The following is a 22,146-nucleotide window of genomic DNA, read 5'->3' on the forward strand; positions in this document are numbered from 1 at the left end:
GTGCAAATAAATGATTTATTTATTTATTATTATTATTATTCATATAATTTCCGATTTCACCTCACAAATGTTTGTAATTTTATTTAATTAATTTACAACTGTTTGTTAAAATAAAGATATTTATTATTCAGAATATATTTTTTAATTTGACATGTAAAATTCTATTCAAATAGGATACATTTTTAGACAAAAAAACAGTCTATGTTAGTTAGTTATTTGTACTATTTAATACTTTATAATATAAACAAAATTGCATCCAGGTAGGCAAAGGTTACGGGTCCTAATTTTCAGTTAACTAGTTTAGTAAAGTCAGTCGAATTAACATCACGTCTAAGTAGGATTAAATTGTTTGCTCTGTGAAACTTAGTGTTGCCAGTAATTTGTATTAACGGGCATTATTTAAGCGGAAATAATTAAATTTGATCACAGAGCGTTTGAAATGAAACTTAATTAGCATAAGCGTTAGAGTTTTCAAGTATTTTGTTGTTATGTAAATAGAAACTTTATGCCAGTATCGAGAGTATGGATTTGTCTTTCTGTATAAATAAAATCATGTTAATAAAATATAACGCAATTCTGTATAATTCTAGGTTATGTTTACATTTCAGCGAAAAAGCTTATAGGTTGTTGCAATATGTACCTATTATATAAATCTGTATCAAACCTGAACAAGCATTACTTGCAAAGGTCCCCTGAAGATGTTCATGAGCGGTGCTGGTCGCTCGACGCGGCAGTTTGATTGTTCTTTCAGACTGAAAAAATAGGATAGGCTAGAGAAGAGAGATCTTGCTGATTCTGTAAAAACTACTTTCGATCCGGTGCTAATTGTTGTATAAAATTACGATTCAAAAGCGAATCTAGAAGATATTATTATAGTTTAATGAAGAAATGTTTGAAGTCAAAGTTGAGTTGACCATTTTGTAAATACAATCATTCATAATACAGTTTAAAAACTGGCATATTCCAATCTTTCTCATAAATGTATGAACGCCTATAAAAGAGGACATTTAGTAATAAAAATAAGTAATAACCTTTTGACCCCGTTTCGGTAATGGCGGCCATTCTCAACAGATACAAGCAATACAGGTGATTTTATAGTGCAATACCACGTAATACTGTGTGTTGATGTGTTTCTTTACAAGTATAATAATATGCGATATGTTGGTTCACGTGGCTTCACTTGGATCTTCCTAATAATAGGATATTATTTCACCACTTTATACGTATAAAAATCTATTTCTTAAATTATGATAAAATTCGTTAAATATAAATGTTTAGAGGTATGTATAGAGCATATTCATACATCACCTGTTTTAAAAGTAGATGAATGGTCAAGTTTTTTGCGTGTACCACCTAACATTGAACTAAACTACCTATATTAGGTTACAGTCTACAGATTATTATGAGAAATATAATTCAAATCTGTTTATATTCAGCGTAGCTAAACGAACTGATTACAAAGTTGAGTTCTCAAAGAATTTTCCTGAGATGACATTTATCTAGATTGAATTATGTCCGCCCGTTCGCGAAGTTTCGACGCAATCGTTAAAGTCCTGTTTGGCCAAACGATACATAAAACGTAATGAACATAAAACGTAGCTTGTAGTTGATATATTTTATTGGATTTGTCCCTAATTTTAGTGGACAATAATGATTGCTGATATGTTTCAGATATTATCTATGTTTTGTATTCTGGTTTCGATTTCTATTTATTTTCGTTAAATATCTCACAAAGAATTTAATAAAGCTTAATAAAATAAAGAAATACATTAACATTAACACCGGTTTATAGAGTATAAAAATAAACGAGACTCATAAAACAAAAGTTAAAATGAAATTCAGGCCACTCGGTGATCTCCTTGAAAATCACTCTGAAAATCCCGCTATTGTTATAAAAGTTAGCAAATAAAGAGGAGCAGGTGAAGTCCTAAGCTCGGATGTTTCTATAAGCTGATATAATTCTGTTTACGTAAACAATGTATGAAAACTCGAAGCGGACCTTTGATTAATCCGACGCTCGGGTGGTTGTTTTTCGGGCGCGCGGAAGCGACACTCGCGTGCCGTCAGCTGCTCCAACTTTCCACTGCACACAACTTTTAAACGTTTGATTTTGATTCCAAATTCGTAATTTCCACGATCCAATTTTCAATTTGACCGTTTGTTCACCGCGTGCTATCGTTTTCCGATCAGTTCGCCGTGCGCCGCCTCGCCGTACGCACGTGTGCCTCCCGGCGGATTGTTTACATAAACACGTGTTGTTTAGAAACTAATTATAAACGACCCGCTGGAATGACATGTGTTGCTGTGTAAGATGGATGAACGTAAATTATGTAAACTAAATTCGAGATAACATTTCGCTCTTTTGGATGAGTGAATTTTTGTGTTTATTAGCTGTTAAAGTGCATTTATGGAGCAATTACTGAGTTTTCAAGATCGACAGCGGGGTGCTCCCGGAGTCGCACACATGCAGACCCTGGTGATACTGGTTGCCATGACAACCATGGGACGAGGCTTCGTGGACACGGAGGAGTTTATCAGCGATTTAGACATGCCAAGTAAGTGTGGAAATTTGCACATTAAAATCGCATAAGAAATACAATCATCCCATTAATTAAAAATATAAAACCAAGGATATGTAAAGCGCACTGACCTTCCACACACAGCTCATGGTGGCAGTACACATTGGGCCAACGTGTTGGGCCAACGGGTTGGGCCAACGTGTAGAGAGCTACTTGGCGGTATGTTGGCTTCATTAGCCTAGTTGGCGCCAATATTGGCAGGCCAACCGAATGTTGTCGGTTTTTTGTGCACACATCAAAGGATCTTGGCGCGCTCCGCAAACAGCGTTCACACGTTGGTGTCTTGTTCAGTTTGTTGTTACGCGTCAGCGGAGACAGTATCGTTGCGCGTCAATGAAATTTACGTTTAACCATGTTCCAATAGCGATGGAGGCCCGAGGCGCCGATGTGGACAAGCAATGAGGTATAACAATTCGTAGAATTGTATCGACATGAAGGAATAATTTGGAATCCACGGCATGAACTACAGAAAAATAAAAACCAATCTCAATAAATCAGATGTTTTATTTTCTATTTATTATATTATTCTAGATGTTTTTCTTATCTCACTTTCATACAATGCGATAAAAAAAAAATATATTTATAAAAAGAGTAAAATAGTATTAAAAAGTTACTTGTTCTTAAAAATTAAATAACAATATACAATGAGCGTGGTTTTGATCAAATTGTGCTTTATTACATAAATAATATTATCATTTAATATAATAATATTATATTATAATCTTTAAAGTTTCGTTTTATAGGTAATTAAAATTAAATTAAGTGTAAAATTTACACATTTTAAACATTTGAAAAAATCTAAACATAATAATGTTATAAGTATTTATACAGAAATAAAAAAGGACAATAGAGTATCATCGCAGACGGCAGAGTACATTCATTGTTATTGATGCACATGTACGTAATAATTAAACGCACTGTATAAATAAATTGCCGCGGCTGCAAGAACTTCTACGGACTACGTCCATCCTTGAATCGCCAATGCAGAATGATCTGTACGCCAATGTGTGAACAGGAAACTTCATTTTTTCCCAACACGTTGGCCCAACGCCTTGGCCCCATGTGTACTGCCGCTATCATACATAAGCATGATATATTACGACACAAAAAGTCCCTCGTGAAAAATCGCGACACTTTATCAAACGTAGAAATTCAACTGAATTCGCGTCGTAGCTTTTCCGAAAGGATTGTTCGACAATTTATATTATTGTAACGATTAAAAGTGATACTGCGTGTTCAATTTATACGGTTTTTAGTGAAATTTTCGTTGAATTTATTGTTCATGGAATCAAGCGTTTCGATCCGTCACTAGCGTTTTGCAAAATCTCTTTGTGCCTGCCGCATAAAAGTTAGGAGCAATTTAATTAAGGTCGAAGATTGTGGAGCCACCGGCGAGTGGCGACCGCGGGGCGTGTCGTAAACTTTATTTTTCCGGTGTTTTCTGAGGCAGTAATCCGAAAAACGTGAGAATTAATGTCTCGTAACGGTGTTACAAACTTACAAGTTACAACCCTTTATTGTAATTCTTTTTAAACCAATCTGTTAATAAATGGGTCCTTGAGATTTTTTTTGATAACTAAGCAGCGTTCGCAAAAATGAATGAGTTGAATGGGTTGCGTGCCTATATATACCTACCTACCTACCTAATTATTGAAATACCAATACCAATATACCTAGGTACTAAAAGCCAATCCAAAAGTAAAGGACGATATTGTTGCTTTTCCAAGGAAAAACTACCTAGGTACCTACTAAGCCGTTTTGCCTGAGATATTTCATCCAGCTACCAATTTAAGATTACTTTAATAAATCTGCATAATATTTACGTACCTACCACGCAGGAGCAGCCGTGGGGTGAAAGTAGTGTTTAGAATTCACAATTGTTTTTTAACTTATTTAAATTATGATGAAAGCTTTACACAAGTACCTACGCTATCCATTCTGAATTAAATTAAACTTGTAGGTATATAGGTACTAAATCTACTCGGTTATTAAAAACAGATAAGGCTATAGGTAGGCTATACATATTCAGTCTGTAGTTTTACTAGCATCACCTATAGTTTTAGCTAGCTAGCATTATAGTCTGTCGTTTTACTAGCATTATAATTATTAAAGTTATTGAGTTTCTATTACCTCTGTTTATAGAACATCAATAATTGATGTTCTACCGTCTACTACAAGACTACCGTCAAACGTTGTTATAAATATTATAACAACGTTTGACGGTAGTTTAGACGGTTAGACGGTAGTTTGAGGGCGGTTCAAGGGGGTATTGAGCCGCCTATAACATCTTGCCGGTCCTGTGACTGTCCTACCCACTCTGGGTAGTCGATAATGAGGCAGGGAAGCCACGTAGTCTGGCATATAGCTGCGGGAGCTCTGGTGCGTTCTGCGAGAGATCCCGGAGTCCCCGCTACCATGCTTTGGGTTTGGCCGTCGAGGAGGTTTTAGTGGGTAAGAATTCCACATGCTCTCTTTTTCCCCCAAAAGGGAAAATATCAAGGGGGGTATCTTTTGAAGATTTCCTCCCCGTTACCAAAAAAAAGCAAATGGTTTCAGTAGTGCTTGTATGTGCGTAAAAATTGGTAATGTTTTTATGACAAAATTTCGAAGTTAATACAGCCTGTAGCGGGATTATGGCTTCATCAAATGGGATTTGTGATGCTGGATGAGATTATATTGAGGAGAAAGATGTAACACGTTCTTGGAAGTACGTGCCTACTAATATTATAAGAGAGAGTAAAGGTGAAGGTATTATATTTGTTTTTTTCACGCCTACGCTCATAATTCTATTTGGATTGATTCTAAGAAATTAATAAGTAGGTACAGATGTAACATACTATTGCATGGTATTCCACTTTATACATATTTCTGTTGTTATAACATAACGCAGTCCTTATCATAATATTATAATATAATAAAAATGCGACATCAGAGAAAGACAAATAAACAAACAATCGAACATTCGTATATAATATGTACTTAGAGTTAGACAGATCTTTCCTTATTTATTCCTTGTTAATAAGCCTTGTTCTATCAAAACCCAAGTATATTTAAAATATGCTAATATGAGTTATGCGTCTTAATCATTGCTCGTTACAAAGTTATGTATCTTTAAAATATCATGAGGATGTGTTAACTAGAGCTAGCGTGGAAGGCATGCTCGCCTAATGAACCACGTTAATTACAATCTATGTACGCACTTTGATCCCTATTAACATGTCAAATTAGCATTATAATTGTCTGTTATATTTGCATATAATTTCTACTGTGAATTAAAATGATGTTATTTATATTTAATAATAACTATTATTTGGTTCATTTGGATTGTACACGTTTGACTCAAATTGGTCATCTATTTTTAGTTTCATATATTTGTTTATATTTTTTTTTGTACATTGAGATTTAATAGGATTTATTTGTGTTTGAATATTGTCCGACACAAACAGAAGACACATGTAGGTATTTTATAGTTTTTAATAATTGTTCTTCTTTTAAAATAAGCTCTAGCATTTATTTAATTACTCATTTTAATATTCTGCGAGTCTAAACAAACAATTATAAGTGGATACATTAATTATTATTAACCCCAGAATAAAACATGCGTGTCGACTGTCGACTACCCTTTGTTAAAAAATCTCACCTTAAAAATCACCATGTTTTTTTATAATATAGCAAAATTTTAACATTAACCTATGTATTTAAGTTAATCTGTGCGGAATACCTCCCTGAGGTACTATTAAGCATCAAGAGGTAATGGTTTTTAAGAGTTCCGTATCTAAAGGGAAAAACAGGACTGTTACCGTCCGTCTATCGTGAGGCTGTATGCTCTATATGCTCAAGAGACGATTTAATATCTGTTGCTGCTATACCAAAATATATGATGCATTTTATTTTTAAGCTTGCTCTTTAGCCTATCAATTGTACGGAACCCTTGTTGTTGCGAATCCGACCCGCGCTTGACTTGTTTTTGAGGAGATAAATTTTCATATGATGCTTGCGGCAAAGTACCTGTACCTACTTATTACGTTAGATATATTCGCTCCCAAACCTAATTTCTTTTTTGTATTTATTTGGAGAAATTTCAGTTAATTTTCTCATGATGAGTCGATTTGCAAGTGAAAGTCCCTTATGTCCATCAGCCCTTTTGGGAATTTGTCAGAAATAATGTAAAAGGTATGCATTTTATTTTTCTATTAGGTATTCGTCGTACTTTGTAAAACAACTTGTTCCTTATAAAGTTTTAAGCAAGAAAGCAAACTAAAATCGAGAGTAAAGGTTTCCAAATTCGTTCAGCCGTTTATGACTAATTTGGAAACACATAAAAGCGGGATATGCTGTTACAAATAACACGACAAATCCAAAACTTTAATAAACATCGCACACAATGTTGGCAGCAAGCAGCTTTGCCTCGTGTTTGTGAATTTTAAGTTTGTTTGTGTTTCAAATACGCATTGCGTTGGCGGATGGGATGTGCACAATGTAATGCTGTTTTCTAGTTATATAATCCCTTTGGGTTGCTGTTTCTTGTGAGGCTGGAAATTTAGCGCTTTTTCACCGTTGCTGTACGCACAATCATCATCATAATCATCATAAACAAAATAAACATTATAATCATCATACTCACACAAAAACAACTTTTTTATTCATCATCATCACCGCTATTACCTTCAACATGATCACCACAATCACTTACAACATCACTATTATCAATCATTTTAGCTTATTTTATTATTAGCGTAGATACTCTACTTATTAGATATTAAGGTTGGTTGGTGATGGTGACGAATGTTGTTATGACATGGCGGATTTACTTCAATATTTTCCAGAAGCAGTGGTAAACAACGCAGAGTGCAGGTAAAGTAAAATTTCAACATTTTATTTTTTATGCAGAAATGTATCGACGAGTGGATTTCAAGAAATTGAAGTTTTAGTAAACGCTTGTCGCGCAAATTGATAGAAAAATTGCATAACTTGTATAAGTTTTGTGAAACTACCTTCGGTACACGGATTTTTGCAATATAATATGTTATTCCAGACCAAAGTTTTTATACAAATCTATATAAAGTATCAGCAGATACCGTATCATATGTTTTGCTTAAAAACGATAGTTTTTTGTTTTATTTATATTTTTCCTTTAATCAAACTCAAAAAACATGTATATTGATTTTATTAATTGGATGTGCAAGTACTCTTGCAGTTTTTATGGAATGTATAATTAAAATTAGTTCAATATAACGTAAAAACTAAAAATATACGGCATTGAAGTGGAATCTGGAATTATCAAGCCCATAGGCGTATGATTTATTTTATTAGAATCATTTAGCTCTTTTTAGTTAGTTAGTAAAAAAAAGACATACATATATTATTACTACGTCATAAACGTAGTAGGTAATAACATCATTTCACCAAATGTCATAGGATCTTATCTTGAATTATTTTCATAAAGTTATTACGAAATCGATAGCCAAAATCAAGATACCCTGCTATCTATACAATCCAAGATGAAATTTGTTACAGTCATAACGTTAACGTAATATGCAATCATGACAAGACGAGCCTGTATTGGCCCATTACGCACACTATGAAGGAATTACGGCACCGCAAACTATGCCGTAACCGGCGCCGTAACGCATCGCATCGTTAAAGGCCCCAGTAGACAACGGCGTATGTTGGCCCATTTCAGGCAAACCATTGTGTACAGGGGGTAATGGTATATCGTGGCGTACAATTGTCAGGCGTGGCACGCAATCGTGATGTCGGTTTTTCGGACATACTTCAATTGTGGCGCAGCGTTGCTTGTGGTCATTGCGGGATAGTGAATTTTCGTTGTGTGCTTTTGATATTTTATACTTCTTACATCCACGTCCATCGCAAGTGGTTTGCAAGCAGTAACAAGCCATGCGCCATTGTGTGATCACGTGATCGTGGCCTACAGTTGTACATTGTATGGTCCATCACACGCCATTGTGTACGGGAGCTTTAAGCTTGCCTTGCCAACTGCAAGCCACTTTAAGTGAAACTCCTAAGAACACGGTTAGGTATTCTGCGGCTAGCTAATGTAAAGTTTCACTCTTACCTTAATGTTTTGTTTATAAACTTCGATCCGGGATAATATAATAGGCGAAGTTTGCACGACTCTTCTTAAGTATCTTGTTCGGATTGCTGTGAATTTATAATTATGTTGTGTTGCTTGTAATCTATGATTCCACTATGTTTTTTGTAAACAAAACAAAATATTAAGGTAGGTGCATAAGCAAATTGCATTGTAAATTCTGTTTTTCCCGATGATAAAACTCGTGTTACTATCAATATCAAAAATATGAAATCACTGAAAAGTATTTTTGTATGTTATTCTGTTTTATATTTTCTCTTCTTTTTCAGGTTTAAACATTTCATTGAAATCCATTGAAATAACAAGCTTACTATAATCAGAAATTCGTGTAAAATTTAAATTTTAATCAAATTAGTAACAGTAGGTACTACGTATCTACAAATTAACAAGATTTATGATATAATTTCGAGAACTGCTGATTATATTATTAGTGTAGAAACGTTACTGGGATTCGATTCCCGGTAGAGCTCTCAAAATGAGTCTAGATATGCACGACACGAAGGGGTTGACGATTGCAATTTCAATCTACTTATTTTTTTTAATTAATCAATACTAATAAAATAATTATAAAACCTCAAATTTTCATTTTCAAAGTGGTGAAGTATTAAACAACAATTTTGTTCAGATTTTTCAAAGTTCCATTAAACTTTTTCTATTTCCATAAAAACCTAATTTGAAAACGAATTTTAAGACAAATAACAAAATTGGTCCATCCGTTCTCAAGGGATGCAATTTCCAACGCAATATTAATGTCGGTTAAAAAAGGATATCGTTTCACGTTATAAATTTCAAGAGACTTATTTCCCGTCCAAGTTTTCGTTGGGACAAAACGGGTATTTCCTTATCAAAGTTCCATTATGTCGTGAATGCACAGGTAGACAAACAGAAAAACAGAGTTTTAGTTGTGACTTTTATGTGTATTATATCGAATGGATGTATGTACAGAGCAGAAGTTTCAACACTAGAAGCAGTTCAAAAATACTTGGGGTTGTAACGTCATGAAAAATCTGTTTGGTATTGCAGAATAGAACAGAAACTTCTAGAACTTCACTGAATATCACTACGATTTAAATTTTACTTCAAATAAAACGCCATAAATCTACAGATTAACTGCATATAAACATTGGCTTAATATGCCAACAACCGTTTAACTGATGCTCAACCTGTAATACCTCGGAATTCGCTTCAAAGACATTAGTTCATCTCTTAATAGCTCTGTTCCAATCTAACGCACAATGGTTAATTTATTATCACCTATACGAGTAGTAAGTTCCTTATTATCCATACTAAGTTATGCGAAAATCTGCCTTTCTGTTTTGCTATATGTTTAGTTTTCATGGCTTAAACACATCACCAACTAGCTTTCCGCCCGCGGCTTCGCCCGCATTTTCAAAGATAAACCCGCATAGTTCCCGTTCCTGTGGGATTTCCGGGATAAAACCTATCCTATGTGTTAATCCAAGTTACCCTCTATATGTGTGCTAAAATTCATTGTAATCGGTGCAGTAGTTTTTGCGTGAAAGAGTAACAAACATCCATACAAACTTTCACATTTATAATATTAATAGGATTTGGGTGAAATTTGAAAGTGTAGTTTCAGATCCAGGAAAAGACATCAGCTACTTTCTTCAACAAAATTCAAAGAGAGCAGAGCATGTTAAAGAGAAAAATATATTAATTATAAATGAAACATTTTCATTACATTCACATTAAAAATATTTACATCATCTGACACGCTGCGCTAGTTAAATAAAAAAGCGCAGTTAACATAATAACATCACACGAGCTAAAAATATGGCTAATAATATAAACAAATGTACTCTTTAACGTTCTACAGGCAATGTTTCTCACGATAAAAACATGAAAACCTCATCAGGATGTCGTGATACTCTCCAATATAAATATTGAGTGCTTAGTGAGACTGGATATTAAAGTATACTATATTAGTTGGTACTGGTCATTCAAAGTTTTTCCTTGTTATTTTCGGAGTATATGCTGAAATGAATATAGTTTAGAAAGAAGAATTTAATGTTTACAAACAAATATCATACCTTGATTAGGCAATTCTACGGGTAATATTTTGAATTCGATAATTACACACAACATTATCACAGTATTACAATATTTATAGATATTGTTTTTTTTTTTTTTTTTTGTGTGGTGTTTCTCAATGTTAGCCAGAAGGGCTTCTACATTTTAACGCGGACGCGGGGGTGAACTGAAGGTTCACCCTGGTAGCGACATGCACAAGGGCGTCCCCCCTTGACGGGGATCTCGAACCTCGGCTTGGGCTGTCGCTTGAGTGGAGAAGGCCAGAAGGGCCCTAATCGGACGGGCTATAGATATTGTAATACTGTGACATTATTGCTAATCTGATATTTTATATAGTTTTTTTTAAGTCCTAGAGATGATAACGATAAGTCAAAAATATTAATTATAAAATAAGATGTATAATCATTAAATATTAATGTAATAGATTTATAAACGAAATCCCTATACAGAAGATAAATTTAGAGCACTATAGATAGTAATAATACAAGGCCAGACAGCCTGATATTAATCCTTAGCTTACACTTATAATTGAACAAAAGAAAACTGTTTAATATTAATTCGCTCTATATATTTTGGCAATTTTAATTAAAGTGATGTCAACCCGCGATCTCTTAAGATGATGAATTGAATATTATCTCATGAATGTATTACTTACAATAATATTAATTATCATGTAAACGGTAACATTAATTAGTAAATACTGAATATGCATAAGGTATTCAAACTGTTTCATAATAACGAAGCCATTACTCCAGAAACAAAACGCGTTTAAACTAAATACAATTAAATAGTACATTGTATAAAAACAGGTAAAGCTAGACGCTATAAAAAGAGCATTACGGGAACTTTATATCTTAACGCGGTGATGGATCCAACTTCCATTAGAACTCAAAGCAATTATGTTTTCTCTAAAGTAAAATTTTATTTATAAAATTTACATGAAACATTCGATCCAACTTCATTTAACATTCTGACTTTTTATCATTGTCGAAGGTTCCTTCAAGATTTACACTTTTTAGAAAATTCCCGGCTTAGCTTTGTATAAAAAATAAACTTTGTTAAAAATGTAACCTCTTGTAGTAAATTATTTTTTGAAGTGAAAACTTCTTTAGCGGCGTTGAGCACTTTTTCTGTAATGGGTATAAAATCTTAAACTCGCGTCAGGATACGTGACCTGATCGAAAAAGCGTACCATTCCAAAATATCAAACATGCTCAACGTTAATAATCAAGTTTTCACTTCTGCCGGCACTCCTGGAGTGCAACCCGTCTTTTTTTTAAATCGTTTTAGTACATGCACTTTTTGTTTTAAATCATAATCAACAAACCAAAAAATCTAATTTTCCTCTTCTTAATATTAGTTAGAGAAGCTTAAAGTAATGTGATGAAAAAAATTATATACTGTATTAGTGCTACATTTCTCATAACTGCAACAAATAAAGTGCTGTCGTGAATGAATGAATAATCAAACGAGCGAATTAAATATGCATGAATGAATATGAATGAAATATTATGCGTTGCCAAATATGATTATGGAATCATGAGTTTCTTGTCTTGGTTTTATGTGTATGGAGGGTCTTATTTTATATTATTTACTACTTTCACACCGCGGCTTCGCTCGTGAAAAATACCTACAGTTAGTGTCAACAAACATACATACTGAAAAATTCGGAACGAGTAGGATGTGAAATAAGATATGCTGTTTCCCATGTCATACAAAGAGAGTTAAAAAAAAAATAATTACTTTCGAAATCTCTTTTGAACACATCAGCAAATGAACTCATTACTTTAACAATTCTGCACAAAAATATAACAATTCATTTCCCATAAATGTGTGCATAATTTAAACGCGTGTTTTTCATTATAACACTTGCTCGTATGACAATAGAGTCTTGATTTGAATTGAGCAATTTTTCACACAGTCGCAGTTATGATGACAAATGTAGCGGCCCCGGGCCAGGAGCCTGATAATATGCTAATGCTCGCTCGGAAATGTTAAAACTTCTGCACTTAGATAAGCATCATTATAGATAACTGTTATGAACTTTAGCATATGTTGAAGTTATGATTTGTTGAGATCCGTATTTTGTACGGTTTATTTGCGAGATAAGTGAGGATTTTGTAATGTTACGAGTGGAATTAAAATTATTTGGTGTTCTTAATTTTAATAAAATTGCATCAATTAGAAATTTGCTGCCTTTCTTTTCCATATTACTGCTTTTATAATTTTCTTATTTTTTGGTGTTCTGGCACATAACGGGAAATTATCAAATGGAGCAGTTTACAAACTAAGATATTTAGTTCTTAGTAAGGTGTTTGCCCCTTAGGCTTGCCCTGAATTCAACTCATAGTTATTTCTTCTTGCAATACGTTGTTATCCAATAACTATAATGGTGCCGAGAATAGCTTTTAATTATAAAATGCACGTGGGATTCCTGTATCATTGTTCACTATGAGTGTTTGTGTCACAATTCCTTTGTAACTATAAATAATAATATCTTTTATATCGATAGTTCAACGTTTGAGGATTTTTTTCCTGTTGTTACTGTTATTATTATGATAACACAAGTAATGGTTAAATTTGTTGTTTATATAAAGTATAATTTTAGAAGGTTTGTTATTATTTCTATTGCATATTTGTTTATTACTTATGTTATAGGTTTGAATGGTGTTCTGAAATTGTTCATGTAAGTGATATCTAAACGATGGAATTAAGTAAATGAAGTTTAGTTTCTTGCGTCTTACATTTGTATTGTTCTCTTTTATGTTATTTAACTATTTATTAATTATTATTGTGACTTAAGCTTGAAAGCCGTTGTTAGTAAATAAACTATCAAGAAAAACAGTATTTCCAAACTAAAAGAGCAATGTTTTTACAAATTTACCTTTAAAATCCACTGGGAAATCTCTACATATATAACGATCATTAGGCCTCTTATGAGGTATACGTGATCCTGTCAAGACAAATATTTTGGAGATGAGATGTTTGCCAGTAACTGAAGGAGGTCTTATACAATTCTATTAACCAAAAGTTTGAGAGTGAAGGTATATTTTTCAGATTAATTGTACTGGGAGATATAGACCGAAGTTTGTAGAATAATTTAATTTGATGTGAGTTTCTAATTTCTAAAGTAACAATCGCTTTGGGGAAGGTCTAGTAAGTTTAAGATCTATATCTTCTTAATATCTCATTTATACTTCTAATATTGTGAATGTTGTATGCGTATATGTTTATAATATATTTGTAGAATTTTAACACATTTATATTATAACTAAAAGTCTAAAAAAGTTATAGAATGTTCCTAGGAATTAACATATCTGCCCTTAATGGTCACAACGATTCAAAATGGCGCAGCCTGGTAAATGGAACTAATAATCGGTTTTAATTCATAAAGCCGAGACACTAAATGTACCCATGTAAAATATTTGCAATCCAGTGTATTGAAATTTAGTCATTTTGCGCTGCTGCACGTGATTTATTTGCTCGAACTAGTTATTACAGCTATAGCAAATTTCCAATTAAATTACGACACACACTATTCAGTAATCTTTATGAATATTTAGTTGCCAGGGCCTTTAGTATTGCATAACTATTAATATACCTACCTAATTCTAAAGGAAACATCAATATCTTGAGTATTTTTCTTTACTTGTAATACCATTGATTTTTTTTAAAGTATTATTATGTTTGTGACTCAGTTAAAATTAATTGGAAATTTTCCTATCCTTTCTTATCTAAGAAAATGGTCAAACAAAAAAGCTGGCGTTGCCGCTCCGCCATCGGGGGCTGCGTGCGGCGTTGTCAGTTTGCGCGCCTTGTATTGTGGGTACTTTTCAGCGCCATTGATTTGTTTACTACTAATTATTTAATTAATAATTGAAACATTTAATATTTTAAACATTTCATTGAATCGGAATGCACTTAGTTGAATATCACGTTTATAGAGGTTTATACTGATACTTGTGGCGGCTACGGAATTAGCCCCTAATATTTTTTTTTTGATAGGTATCATTTACCTACGTGTGATTTTTATATTTTTTTTAACTAACTACCTCATATTTAAATATGGTGATAAAATTATACTAGTGCAATTGTGTGTTAATTAATATAATAAATCAACTTTAAATTTAAACGAGGTTTAATTGTATGGACAATTAGTATTATTGATTTTTGTAACAACGTGAACGGCAGATAAAATGTATTCACGCAACAAAAGCGTATTGTTTAGATTAAAGTAGATAATCAGAAAATCTGATTGATTTGTTAATTGAAAACTGATACAGTTGTAAGCCGATATTGGATTAATTATCATTGGATATTATTTGTAATAGATTTGATATGTCCATTAGTAGTCTATTGGAAAAACTACTGTGTCAAACAATTAATACAGGTAATATACGTCCTTGTGAGTTTGTTATATAAAAAAAAACTGTTCAAATTGAATTGAAATGGGTACCTAATGATCTGATATTTTTACTTTTGAATTTTTATTACCTACACGTTCTTCAAAGCTTACTATTATGTCTTTTAATATAACAATATTATCACCATAATTATTAACTAAGTTCGTAATTTAAAAAAATACAAAATTAGTGTTCAAGTGACTCATTATGCGCCAGCGCAAATTAAATTAGATTTTTAAGAATTGCAGCCTTTCTTCGTTTTAATTTACCAGCTTCCAAGGTATACTAAAGGTATAGTGACGGTCACTGGTTTCCTACAACGCCTTAATTAATGTTAGCAAATGGGTGCATACAGTTTGTGCTGACCTGGTTGTAATTCAATGCCTACCTTCATTAATGTCAAATGAACGTGTTTTTAATTACTGTTTTTTCCCCGTTTATTAATGGCATGGCTGAGGCACGGTAAACGTGTTCATTCGAACGAATCGGAATGAGGTGTTTTTGTGATTTGTATGTTGTGCTATGAAATTGTTTATTATGATTTTTCCTTATCAAATTCGTTTTAATATTTGGTCAATATTAGCAACACAGGTCTTGGCTGTCCTATAAACACTGTTACGTAATTCTGAATTCAAGATGGTGTCCTTTTGGTGGCGCGAATAAGGCGCGAATGTAAATGGGGTTAATTGTTACACTATTGTGTTATTTTTGGTAAGATTATTATATTGTATAGGTATCTAAAGGTGAGAAATTAAAATTTTCTCCATAGTAGGCGACGAAAAAATGTATTTCTAAAATAAATTTAAATATTTTGGCTATAAAACAAACTAGTACTTACTAGGTACTACTAAGTCATACATAAATTAAACGGCTAACTTCAAAACAATAGCACATCTCAACTACATTATAATACCTAGATATATTAAGAGCAATTCCCACTTCCTTTCTATCACTTTCAAAGAAAATAAAAGTTTATAAAAGACGTTTAAGCCAAAGCCAGTATACCTCACAGGAATACACAGCGAGTTTGTGAAAACAAAGCCTGTGACAGGAGCTAAAACTTTGATATACTTCGATACTGATCTGATAATGTGGAACTCTAGAACATTCTCGAAGGAATTGGGGTGGTATAAATTATTCTGTTTAGTGAAATGCGGTTTCAGTTCGTGTTTGAGGTTAGTTAATTTTTGTCTTAAACTATAAATGAAGTGTATTAAGTAAAAAAGTGTGGGTAATATTATTTTATCATGTTTAGAATATATAAATGAGAGAGAAGAAACATTACGAAAAAAGGAAAAAATAAAGAGTTTATAGTAGTATTTAAGCGCAATACACATTGAGCCCGCCGGGCCGCCGACATACAGTGGTGGTCACATAATTAAAGACACCCCCTAATTGACCATAAAAGATTTACATTAGGAAGTACAATTACCTGAAAAAGGTATTTAATCTAGTATTATTTTTACTAAACCATACAAGCCAATATGTTCTTTAAAATGAGGGATAAAAAATAGTTATATTCCTTGTTAGTTTCGGCACTTGCTCTCTGTGGGAATTTAACACAAACTTTGTTTCCGTACGTGTAGCTGGCCACTTAATTAAAGACAACAAGAAATGAGTTATAATTTTTTTTAAATAAAAGAAACAGCATTGTGCTTTTCTTCGTTTTGCCGCGTAATTTCATAAATCGTTGACAATCCATAATTTCTTTGAGTATTTTTAATTTTTAAAATTAAAATTCATATGTTTAATTGTTTTAATATCAATTATTATGGTTAAAAACAAGAGTTGCGACTCGTCTACAAGAAAAATTATTTTTAACTTCCATGATAATTAAAATGTTCCAAGGATATGGTTATGAATGCTATAAAACATGTCAAGATGTTCCACACGACCGAAAACGTACTCAGAAAAGCAAAACCAAGTGAAACTACTCGGGCGAAAGATTCAAAAATGGTGTTGTTGGCTAAAAAAGATCCATTAAAAGTGTCGGAACTGATACAGTTCAGAGTTGTATGGTGCAGCAGGCTTGAAGGGGGTGTCTGCAAGGACAATTAGACGGAGAATGTGTGAGGAAAACTTGCACTGAAGAGTATCTCGGAAAGTACCACTTTTGAAAAAACAAAATGTGAAGGCAAGATTTGACTTTGCTACAAAATACGAACACTGGACTGAACGAGAATGGAAACATGTGCTGTTTTTGCATGAAACTAAGATTAATAGGATTAATTCTATCAGAAAACAATATGTAAGACGCCATCTCAATAAGGAAATGGATCCAAGATTCATTAATAAGTAGTCATACATGGGGGTGGAAATATCAATGTGTGGGCGCTGTTTTTCTGGACTTGGTGTTGGACCTGTCAAAAAGACAGAAGGCAACATGGATAAATTCCAGTACAAGTATATTTTAGAGCAATCCATGCTGCCCTATGCGGAGGAAATTTTACCTTTTGTTTGGACTTTTCAACACGATAATGTTCCTAAGCACACAGCAAAAGTAGTGAAGTGCTTGTTAAGGAACCAATCTGTAACTGTTTTGGATTGCCCTCCCCCCCACAGTCCGGATATAAATCCGATCGAAAACTTATGGAATCAAGAAAGAAAGAAGTCGCGGCAAAGCGGTCATCAAACGTCGACTAAATTTGCAAAGCATTTTCGAAGAATGGAACCAAATTAGTGATGCAACTTGTACAAAATTAGTTGCTTCAATGCCCAAGAGATGTAAATCGTCATTACTGCCAAAGGATATGCAACCAAATATTGAAAAGTGTAAAAATGTTTTGTAAATACGTCAGGCATTTTTTGTTGGAAAAATAATCTCATTAAAATAAAAAAAAATTATATTTCTCATAAGCGAGTCTTATGTCTTTAATTATATGGCCAGACCTTTGCTAGGTTAAAACTGCTAGTAGTAAGGATGAACCGATTAAAATCTAACAAACCGACAAGTTTTGTAGATAAAATTTAGTTTAGCATTAGACAACACATACCTGAATATTTTAAGATTATTTAACAAGTTCCAATGGTAGTGTAAAAAAAAATGTTGAGAGAAGTGTCTTGTGTAGTATAAAATGCTCTTAGTGTCTTTAATTATGTGACCACCACTGTATGTCGGCAACTTTTTGTCGGCGGTCTAGTCCTATAGAAAAAATTTCAATGGCAAAGTTGTAGGTAATTAAAAGTTCTACAACTTTTGCATTCATAATTTTTTCACATAACCTCAAAATTTTGGTGAAAAATTCAAAAAACCAAGTTTTTGGTCTTTTATTTTTATCTACTTCAAAATTTATTTTTTTTCTACGAAATTTGGTGGAAACTTACTTTATTATGTCCCAAATACACTGTAATTTATTTGATTGAAAATATTTATTTTTTCGCCTTATTTTGAATTAATACCAAAAAAACAACCTAATTTTCAATCGAAAAGTCACCCGTCAAAATATCAGCTTTTTTCAAAAACTTGGGGTGCCTTTTATTCATTGAAATCTCTACTTTCATATGGTGTAAAAAAAATAAACACCACCATAGTAAATGTTCTCAGGAAATGCATACAAACAGTCTGAAAATAAGCTTTTACTAAATCAGGCACACTTCTCGAACTACCTGAAATGTTATTATCGACATCATTTTGCTTTTGAATATGCTGTAAAATATTAAACTTAGATCAGATAATTATTTTTCTTTTGAAATATTACCGAAAAGCCGATACAAGAGAAGATATAGAGTTCAAGAAGTGTGCCTGATTTAGTACAAGCTCATTATCACACTGTTTGTATGCATTTCCTGAGAACATTTACTATGGTGGTGTTTATTTTTTTTTTACACCATTTGAAAGTAGAGATTTCAATGAATAAAAGGCACCCCAAGTTTTTGAACACAGCTGACATTTTGATGGGTGACTTTTCGATTGAAAATTAGGTTGTTTTTTTTGGTATTAATTCAAAATAAGGCGAAAAAATAAATATTTTAAATCAAATAAATTACAGTGTATTTGGGACATAATAAAGTAAGTTTCCACCAAATTTCGTAGAAAAAAAATAAATTTTGAAGTAGATAAAAATAAAAGACCAAAAACTTGGTTTTTTGAATTTTTCACCTAAATTTTGAGGTTATTTGAAAAAATCGTGAATACAAAAGTTGTAGCACTTTTAATTATCTACAACTTTGCCATTGAACTTTTTTCTATAGGACTTGTAGTTTTGTCGGAAATCGAGAGAAACCATTTTTTTCTCTTAAAAGCTCCCCCCTCCCGCTTCCCGAACTCGGATTGACCGTAATTTATTTTTCCTTTTATTTTCATCATATTCCCCTCCTTTTCTAATGGGTTTCATCCGACTGCGATTTTTTTTATCTTTTCATTATTTTTAAAGGCTTCTACCCCAGTCTATTATGTATCATACATTGCACTTGTAAGATACTACATACACACACATATTAAGAAAAAACACTATTTTTAACATTCATGATATTTTTGATGTCATTTTTGTTATTTAAACTAGTTAAAAAACAGTTTAAAAAAGTTCTGTCTTGGACGTCCGTGTGTCTGTATGTGCGGAGGATTTTCTTGTTAACACGATAGCGACCGAAATACTTTACTAATCGAGTCTTTTTTTTCTCTTACGCTTGAGTATGCTCAGGAATAGAACCCTTTCATTTTTCAGGGTCTGATTCGATGTGGTTTAATTGTTATTAAATAAACAAAAATAATAATTAATAAATGATTATTGAAAAAAAATTATGAGGGGTGCACTTTTGGATTTTCCAAATTATTTTAACAATACTCTCGTTAATATTCAAACTCTATTTATATATACCTACATATTTTGCTTCAATGACCAAATTAGGGAAAACATTTGTAGACTTATTTTTACCAAAATCAGTCTTCCAAATATTCGTGAGCGGATTGTTAGAACGTACAGAAGGATTTAAAATCCCATAGAATTAAACAATATATCACACAATTTGAAGTACAATTAATTAATTAAGTCATGGCTGGATTGTCCTAATTATTTCCTTCCCAGTTGCCATGGTAACGGCGAAGAAAATATGTTTTCGACGTAGAAGCTTATGTATTGACCCTAATTTGCTCATTCATCATCGTTTTATGTGATACGGATATTTAATTTAGCCAGAAAATATTTCTAAGAAACCAAAACTTACCAAAACTTTCTGAAAAGATAATTCCTATAGAAAAAATAGAAAATAAAGTTTATATTAGGGGATGAGAAATATTTTTATACTTACTTATTTAGCCACAGGACCGCCGACCGTGCATATTTTGAATTTGGATCTTTTTTATCCCGCCACATGCCCGCCACCTCCCGCCATCACACACCACACACTAATTTATCTTTTTCAAATTATGTATATATGGCCAGCAACAGATAATGCGAATGGCGTCTTTTTAAATTTCAATTTATTTAAAACGGTTTGTAAGTATAGACTACCGTTCGTTTTAGCCAAAAAAAAAAAAATGAATTGTAAGAGCCATTCATTATTTTGTACAAAATAAAACTTAAATCATATTTTAGATTAATTTATTTTTTACAAATTGTGCCTGGAACCGGAATCATGTCTTGGATAATTATCATATCTTATTTTTTAATATATTCTATTCCATATTTTTTATATTTTAATTAGCTTTACGGAATATAATTTTATTACAATAACTAGAACTATCCAACGATTTAATTTTAAATAATAGCGTACCCCGTGGGCCCGTGAATAGAATCTTTATCGTGAATGGCGCGGCATAAAATAACTTTTTTTTCAAGCCAACTGCAACGCTGCGCAGTAACAAAATTCGAATTTTGAATTCGATTTTGCCTCCAATTATTATCATCACTTTTCTATTTTACGTAGTTTGAAAGTAATGTAAATATGATAAGTCTTAAATGAATGAAATAATTTTAGTTTTATGTGTTTTGTGTAAATAGAAACAAGTTGAAAATATTCATCTTCCGTATGCCGGCTATGCAGATAAGATTTTATGTTTTTACTGGTGAGTCCATTACAATTTGTAAGATAAACGTACCAAAAAATGCTTATAGCGCACGTGTATGTGAAGTGATAAAAAGTAACTTTATTCCATAAAAATTATTTCTGGCAGCTGTCAATTTGAATCAACATTCAAAGTTGATTTGGACTGACATTTCTTTGTATGTAACAAAGAAATGAATAATATAAATAAGGATCGCATACGTTTTATATGTAAGCTGTATTAAAGAATAGACATCACTAATTTAGTATGGATTTATTATTGAGATTTACCTATATTGTTAGCCACTTTGATCAGATAAATATGAATATTTTTTATTAAAAATAAAATACCTACTTTTAAACCTTTTTTTAAACCGAAATCGAAATTAGAAGGTTACGCCGGCCGTGTGCTTTGCAAAATATTGGCTTTCTTTTTTAATGAAAGCAGAACCATTTTATTCCGATAAATATAAAAATATAAACCACTATACAATAATAATAAAAAACACAACCAGATTTTTCAGCTGATTTATATACTTACTATGGTTTTATCTATATGAAAAATAACCTTTCTTTAAGCCGGTTGATGGTTTTATCATAATCGGAATAAACAAATGTAGCGTTATATGAGATCAACGGAACCTTCTTCACTGAGGTTCGTAAATCATGAACCAGTGTACAGAGATCTCTCAGTTTGAAAATGCGTACGTTATAGAGGCCAAGCTTTTTGGGAAATAGATTTATGGGATGAATATCATAATTTCGATACATTATATACCATATTATAGGTTTATGTATTCGTAAAATTGATTATTAATTATTTTTATCTCAATAACAAGCATTAATTTGTCGAATTGCAAACATTTTTACGTATTGATTACGATGATTTGAAGGAAGAGAAGCCGCAGACGTAACACTACTGAAATAAAAATATACTACTCCATTACCTACCCGTCTACAGTTTACATTTCACAAACTACCTCACCTTGTATCGTAATTTAACATTGTCATATAAATA

At 32.4% G+C, this 22,146-nt stretch overlaps 1 protein-coding gene across 1 annotated transcript in view; it reads left to right on the forward strand.

The window, feature by feature from the left end:
- The first annotated feature begins 2,194 nt into the window (after positions 1–2,194).
- Positions 2,195–22,146, forward strand: part of LOC149900413 (neural cell adhesion molecule 1-like) — an 82,164-nt gene continuing 62,212 nt past the window's right edge. Inside the window, exon 1 of the mRNA XM_090112487.1 lies at positions 2,195–2,555. Within this exon, the coding sequence (XP_089968613.1) occupies positions 2,408–2,555 (148 nt within the window). The 5' untranslated portion in view covers positions 2,195–2,407. The remainder of the gene's footprint in view (positions 2,556–22,146) is intronic.

This window comes from Colias eurytheme, chromosome 18, assembly GCF_061535395.1.
Source record: "Colias eurytheme isolate Ceu_HAF_F1 chromosome 18, ilColEury1 Martin Lab GWU primary, whole genome shotgun sequence".
In the NCBI taxonomy this organism is placed as follows: domain Eukaryota; kingdom Metazoa; phylum Arthropoda; class Insecta; order Lepidoptera; family Pieridae; genus Colias; species Colias eurytheme.